The 7,961-nt window shown below is 45.3% G+C and overlaps 1 protein-coding gene across 1 annotated transcript; it reads left to right on the top strand.

Annotated features, from left to right (window-relative positions):
* Window positions 1-217: 217 nt before the first annotated feature.
* On the top strand, window positions 218-2,997 carry LOC146865475 (protein S100-Z-like). Its single transcript, XM_085640743.1, has 3 exons — window positions 218-306; window positions 586-742; window positions 2,693-2,997. Exons 2-3 carry the CDS (start codon window positions 602-604, stop codon window positions 2,849-2,851), a joined length of 300 nt encoding a protein of 99 aa, XP_085496869.1. The 5' UTR covers window positions 218-306; window positions 586-601; the 3' UTR covers window positions 2,852-2,997.
* The last annotated feature ends 4,964 nt before the right edge of the window (window positions 2,998-7,961 follow it).

The following is a 7,961-nucleotide window of genomic DNA, read 5'->3' as shown; positions in this document are numbered from 1 at the left end:
TCAGGGTCCCTCCTCCCACCTCCTTTAGAGAACATCCCCCCTGGAAGGTTTGCAAGGTGACAGAGGCTCTTACCTGTCATTGCAGGTGATTGAAAAAAAGGCTTCAGGAGGAAGCATCCAATTGAAACTCACGGCAAGATGACGCAAGTAGTGAAGATACCTTTGCCCTGCTGTCATTGGCCCGAGGTCCGACTCTTCAATGAGAAATAGCTGTGCTGGGGTGTGGCCAAAGGTATAAAGGCTCCTGCACCTTGACGAGCATCACCTGTTGGAGATACTCCGTTTTTGAGGACCAAGCACTGTCAGGTATGTAGATGACCCATTGCTTTTCATATTTTGTGGCTTGGACTCAAGGTACACGACGAGCTCCTTCACACTGGCGGAAGCTGGCCCGTTTGAGCACGCACATATTCTTGTGATGGTTGATGCTGCAAAGCTGACCAGTGAATTAGACATGAAATTCCAGCAATTTTCAAATTAGCTTCTGCATCTGACCTGCTGCACTGGTTGGGCATATTGACCTCTTCCAGGTCTCATTCCCAGGTTCTCCGCTCTAGTAACTAGACCCTTTTCTTTCATTTCCAGTGGCCATCAGTCCGCCATGCCGACCCAACTGGAGACCGCAATGGACACCTTGATCCGCATCTTTCACCATTACTCGGGGAAGGAAGGCGACAAGTACAAGCTCAACAAGGGAGAGCTGAAGCTGCTCCTGCACAGCGAGCTGACAGATTTCCTGGCGGTAAGTCTGGCCGTCAGCGGGCGTGCAAGGGCGGACCTGGGACTGTGGGAGCCAGGGCATCGCTGTAGAGGAACCGATGGGCTTTGGAAGACATTAACATGGGATTATTTATATAGTATGTATTGTAGCCTTCTTTCGTGATGGTGACAATATTTCACACATAGTGTGAGACACCTATGCACAGAGTGTCAGCACCAGTAATTAATCATCTGCAGGATGATGTGCTAAAGTGCCATTCGTTGGTGGGAGTTTTTGCGATCTTTTTTGATGCTCTGTAAATGGTATTGCATGATGCGGTCAGCACTGGACAGCAGACTGTGAAATTTATGCAGGTCATAGACCTAATTATTTTGCCTTAGTTTAGTCTGTTGTGGAAATATATACTACCAATAGAAACTGCAGGTGGTGAACAGGTTGAACTGGTGGCTCCGTACACTGTGCACAGTTGGTCACATGCTCTGGGGCGTGATGAAGGTGTTGCCTTACAGCGATTGCATGCAGGCTTTGTCAGCAATGAATGAGCTCTGCTCCTGAATTTCTTGTGTAATCATTGAGGCGCAGAGACCCCCAGACCTTAGTCATACCTGATCCAACCCACAGGTGTCAAGGAGATGCAAATATCACCCTCTTCTCTACATGAAACGTTGCTAGTCGCTTATGTAGGATTCCCTTTTAGAAGCAGGTCCTTTCTTTCTGACGTATTTCTCATGAGCGGTTGAATTTTGAAGAGTAAACAAATAAAATGTGTTGCGCGAGCATCAGAGAAGTCCAAGCAAGAGTCTACAAAAGTGATGTGTCACCTCAAATATTTTTTGGGCTATATTTGACTGTCGAAAATAATGTTGGGGTGTAGCGTAACCCCAAATTTGTCAATGTCGGTCTCTGATATTTTCAAAACGTAGGGATGCATTTCCCCTAGCGCAGGTGCTAAAAAAGTTGCTTTGCGCCAGTGCAGGCCCCCTACCATGTGTTGCAAGGGTGCCTGCCTGCGGGGGCAATGGTTTATGGGTAGGAAGGAACACCTTCCTGCACATAAACAATCAATAATGGCGATTTGCCCATTTTGTGTGTATGTTGCAGCACACAGAGAGAGAGCAAAATATCGTATTGCCATCCTAAGAGCAAGTTTTGCCTGGCCTTAGTTTTTAGTGCTGCCCCAGACTTGTAAATATGGGGCAGCATCAAAAAGTGATGGGTGTTGCGGTGGAATGCCCACAGCAACATCCATTGCCCACCGCTCTGCCATGCAGCGGGCTGCTGGGGAAAGGGGCATATTTACAAGGTGGCGTTAAGCCACGTTACGTGGCTGAATGCCACCTTGTAAATATGGGGTATGGAGCAACGCCACAGGAGCATCAGAAAAAGTGACCCTCTGGTGGCATTAGGGGCTTGTAAATATGCCCTAAAGTTGTTAAACTTGCAGAGAAACACTATCTGTGGTCTGCTGCACACTGGCATTACAACACACCCATGCCGCAGAATGGGTTTTTTGTACCATGCTAAGATGCAAACTTCACCAAGTGATGCCAACCAAAAAGGTTCGTCTGCCATTAGTACGTAATTTGTGTAGTCCAGCACCCTAAAAGTCTAGTCACCAGTAAACATGGCGCAATTCACTTCGTCCCTCAGAAAGCATGTTGCCACAGGAAGAGACAGGGTGGGGGCGCGTTGCAGCTTTGTTTGAGTATTTAAATGCTGGCCAATTACAGCTGTTGCGCATTCAGTGACGGCTGGTGGAGAAAGGGAGGCAGAGCCAAAAACCAATTCCCGGGGGGGTGGAGAGGAAGGGGGGGGGGGGGCAGGGCGGCACACGCAGGCTCTGGCACAAGGGTGTTCATGCCTCCTCCTTAACCCAAGAGGCAGATTGTGCCAGGTTGAACGGCTGCAGTCCTGCTTCTCACATCAATGTGGCTCGCGTGCGTGACGTTGTTTTCTTCTTCTCACCTTTAGTGTCAAAAGGATCCACAGCTGGTTGACAAGATTATGAACGATCTCGATTCCAATAAGGACAACGAAGTGGATTTTAATGAGTTTGTCGTTTTGGTTGCTGCTCTGACGGTGGCCTGCAATGACTTTTTCGAAGAACAACTAAAGAAAAAGGGAAAGTAGTGGCAAGATTGGTCCGTAATCTCATCTATCAGTGGAGATCGTGAAATGTCGTTTAAGTGATTTTGTCTAAATTCTATCAGCATTATAAATCGGTGTCTATATATATAATTATTATGACAAAATAAACATTTGAAAAAAAAAATTCACATTTACTTGACTCTGGTCTGTAGCAGAGAATATAAAATATTTAATGTATGCAAAAAAAGTATGATATGCTTGGTGGGCAGGGATTTAGTAGCAAATTATCTCATGGATATCGATTCACCCAGATGCCACGGGAAGTGGAAATGACATCATACATCTTGACCCTCTATGACATTATAGTGACATCATATGATCTTTGATCCCAGTGACATCACAGGAAGTGCTATAATGTGACCTTTACCCACAATAACAGTATAGCAAATGACACAACTATATACTTATGACTAAAGCATACACAACCATTGGCAAAGCCAGTAGGTCTCACCTATACCAGAGCTTTGGCTTTGCCAAAGTCTTTCAGCCATGTTGTAGAGCATGGCTAAAAGTATTTTTTTTTTTAAAGTGCTCTATTCTTTCCTTATTTCGGGTAGACTTGGACAACACAGACAACCGGAGGGGGGGTGGTAAGAAATCGGCTAGCCAGACAATGAGAGAAAGGATGCGAGGGAAAGGGTAACAGGAAAAAAAAAATTATGTTACAGCCAGCGCTGGCCTCATCATAGCAATATTTTTTCTTATGGAGATTTGGTAACGAGCTTTGCTTCTGTTTATTTTGCATAAATATTGAGGCGTAGAACCACCCAGACCTTATTTATACCTGATCCGACCCACATCCATCAAGCTGATGCAAATATCACCCACTTCCTGCATGGAACTTAGCTAGTCTCTTATTTAAGATTCACTTTGAAAAGCAAGTTCTTTCTTTTTGACGTATTTCGCATGAGCGGTTGAATTTTGAAGAGTAAGCAAATAAAATGTGCTGTGCAAGTGTCAGTAAAGTCCAAGCAAGAGTCTACGAAAGTGATGTGGCACCTCAAAGATTTATTTGGCTATATTTGACTGTCGAAAATGACGCAGTGTAGCCTCTGTGAAATATTGCACTGTATTTTTGAAAGGATAAGGTTTGAAAAATTATTTAGTTAATTGCACACACACTCATATATCTGTGTGTGTGTGTGTGTGTATCTATCTCACTCTCTCTCTATATATATATAAAAATATATATATATATATATATATATATATATATATATATATATATATATATATATTTTCACTAAAAAAAACAAAGGTTACAGGGACATTATAGTCAGGGACAGATTTTACTCATACAAAACCAGAAAAATTCAGCTGTTAAAGGGACCTGAGTTAACTATAACTTGCGACCCCGCAATGCGCTGCATATGACCTCACATATTACATCACTCATGACATGGTCAGTGGCATTACTGATGACATCAGTGATGACTTCTCATATGACATCACTGATGACATCAGTGATGACATTATCCACAGCATCTCTGATGAACCCACTTACACCCCTATAGATTCTTTTATACACCCACTGCCATCCACTGCCACTCCCACACAACCATTCACAAACTCATTCACGGAGCCATACCAGTACTTACACACCCATTCACTGAGTCATAGTTCTACACACACATCCACTCGTTCACCCATTGCCTCTCATACACCGACTCACTCACTAGTACACCCATTAGCATATCCACTCATGCACCCATACAACTACTCACACACCTAGACACTCACCCAGTCATTCACACAGCCACTTACTCACCCGAACAGTGACACACACACCTACTTACTTACTCATACAAATAGTAACACAAGGTCACTCACCTATACAGTCCCTGACAGAAGCATGCACTGATCCATATAGACGCTCTCACATTCAGTGACTCATGCAAACAGTCACTTATATACCTATTACCTCACCCATACTGACACAAGCACTCAATCACCAACACAGCCATACAGACACCCACTCACCCATCCAGCTTCTCACACCCACTCACTCATCCATACAGACAGTCACACACCTCCTCACCCACACACACAGACAACCATAAAGCTAGTCAAACTACCAATTACCCATATAGCCATTCACATACCCGCTAACACACTAATACACCCACTTAGACATCAACTGAAAGACAGATACACACATTCACAAAACCAGTCACTCACCCATACCTTCACTGAGGCACCTAATCGCTCACTTATACAGTCAGTCACTGACCCACCAAGTCATCCATCCAGTCACTCATACAACCACTGGTTCACTTTTACACCTATGTATATAGATTTAACACTCCCACATTTTTTTTAAACACTCACAGTCACTAGATGATGTCATCAATGATGTCATCAGTGATGTCATTTGAGAAGCCATCAGAGATGTCACTGACCATGTCATGAGTGATGTGATATGTAAAGTCATAAGCAGTGCATTGCGGGGGCGTGAGTCCCCCTCACCCAGGGCATGGCCATCTCCTTGGGGACCGCAGGGGGTGCCTGAAGGCCCCCCCAGACCCGGCCGGTTCCCGCCTCCTGCAGGAGCGGATATTGCTTTTTACCCCCAGGTAGCTGCTAAGAGATGCAGCTCCCCAGGTGTAAAACAAAGTATGCTTGCTTTGACCAAGCAAGACAAAAGTGCTCTTGCTTGTTCAAAGTGAGCACACTTGTTTGCTATGAGATTCCATAGCAAACTGCAATGTCCCTGGGGTGGTCACTCCAGGACATTGCTGGAGCTGGCCCTAGAGGGTGGCTGTCCCCAGTGACATTTACGGCTACAGGAGGGGGCTGCACGGCCCTCCTCCCATTTTTAAAATAGCCCCGGGGAGGTGGTGGTCCCCAGGGCAGTGGGGGGACCGGAGCCCCCACACATCTTTTTTCATTACAGCCTGGGGCTGTGGCGGTCTGTCAGGGGGACGTGTGGCCCCCGAATTAAAAAAATTTGCCCCGGGAGGTCGGGGTCTCCGGGGCTGCGTGGGGGGCTGGAGCCCCCCCCCACTCAATATTACTATGATAAAGCCCCAGGGAGGTGGCGGTCGCTGGGGCTGCAGGGACGGCATGTGGTCCCCCGCACTTCAAGCTATAAGGCCCGGGGAGGTGGCAGTCCCCGGGGCTGCGGTGGCCCACATGGGCCCCTGCTTCTTTATTTCTTATTACCCCCAGACCTGGCCCACCCGAAGCCCTAAAGCAAACGAAATGCAGGAGCCCGGGCTTTGTTTTTTAAAAACATTTTTGCCTCGATTTGCTCTGGGACCCTCTGAACAGGTCTAGGGGGTCAGCGCGTTTCTACCCTGCCCCCTTTTTTTGTTTTTAAAGGTTTTTGCTTGTGACTTGGTTCAACTGAGTCACAAGAAGGCTGCCAACACTTCCTGATTTGAAGTGTTGGCTGCCAATCAGCTCTCAGGCTCTAGATTGGGAGGGTTCGCAGAACCACCACGGCCACAGTTGTATATCTGAGAAATCTTTAAATTTCTCAGGAACTACTGAATGGAGTTACACCATTTAGCAAAAAGAGTGCTTCCTGGACCAAGAGCTACCTTTTTGCCAAATTTGGTGTAATTCCGTTCAGCAGTTTGGTCTGTAGCCGTGTCTAAAGTTTCCTATGGAAATTAACATTGAGAAAAAGCCTTTTTGGGACTCCGCTTTTTCTCGGTCCCCCCTTGACGGATCACCCCAAAACTTTCAACACAGCAGCTGAAGTGAGTGGCGTATTAGTTTTGTAAAATCCACGAAGATTCTTAAAATGGTGCCAAAGATATTGGCAAATGAATAAATGCTCTTCCTATGGAAACAAGCTTTTAACTATAACTACCTACTGGCAAATATTGTCGGTGCGAGTTAAGGAAGTGCAGACGCGGTTACTGATTCCGCTGTCAGGTGTATCATTACCTGCTGGAAACGGCGATATTCTGGCCGTTAAATAACCGATTGCGACAGAGTGAACTGTACAGCTTACAAGAAAGATATCCATCATAGATGGGTTGTTGACTTGTCTAACAATACGAATTTACCAGTGAGAACAGGAGTGACAATACTTCTTATCAAACTAACACGTGGAGAAACACTGTTGTTTCAGCAAGCCTTGAAAGAGTCCGGATGGACGAAACACGTGTCGGCTGTTGTGTTTTTGTAATGATACTTGGACAATACAAGAAAGAAAAATAAATAATGAAAACCGAATAACATCTTGGATCTGTTTGTGGACTTTGAATTTCTATCTACTTTGATTCTATGAACATATGTGTAACTAATACCTATTTCTGCCTCAACCGATTTGTGATTAATGTGGTGACCTTAGTTGAATACCCTCAGGGCTCTTCAACGGGTCGATTGTTCCTCCCAAAAGCAGAGGGGGTACCTTGGTTTGAGAGCACTATAGGATCTTTTTCCTATTAACTGATGGGATTGACTAAATAGAGAACGTGAAATGTGGATGTGCATGTAATTTCTAGCTTACTGCTGCTTAGGTGCATGTGCGTAAAGTACCTACTGGCAACCGCCTGTAGGTAATATTAGCCGGTCATAATTGTTTTTACTAAGTTTATAACTCTTACAGCTTTTTGAAGGTTACCTTCAGTTTCAGTCTCAGTTTTTCACAATGGACTTGCCAGAATTGTGCACCAAGACAAAGCACCCACATTTTACCAACCTTTATGGGGATTGGGGATCTAATATAAATATTGGTGATGGAAAGTACTATACCACTGTCCAGGAAGTTGAGGTGGCAAGGACCCTACGGAATTGCAGTACCTTGCGATAACTCTGATATGATGGAATGCAGCCATGGACTGCAGTCACTTCCTGTGACGCTTTGATACTATGCCCAAAGAAGAAATAGAGGGCCTGAATTATGAGCACTTTGGCGTCGCCTGAATGTTACTTTTTAATGACCTTCCGGTGGCGCAATCTGCTCCGGCATTATATCAAGGCCTCATGAAACCACTTGACGTGGCTTTTCATGGCCTTGTAAATATGTGCCCCCTTCACAGAGAAAGTTGCGTGAGAGGGGCGTTACTTGGGTGCTGCTGTGGGTGTTCCCACACAACACCTATGAATCTGAAGCATTCCCAGGTTTACGAGAAATAGT

Source organism: Triturus cristatus, chromosome 2_1 (assembly GCF_964204655.1).
Source record: "Triturus cristatus chromosome 2_1, aTriCri1.1, whole genome shotgun sequence".
Lineage (NCBI taxonomy): Eukaryota > Metazoa > Chordata > Amphibia > Caudata > Salamandridae > Triturus > Triturus cristatus.
This window is presented reverse-complemented; position numbering and strand designations above follow the sequence as displayed.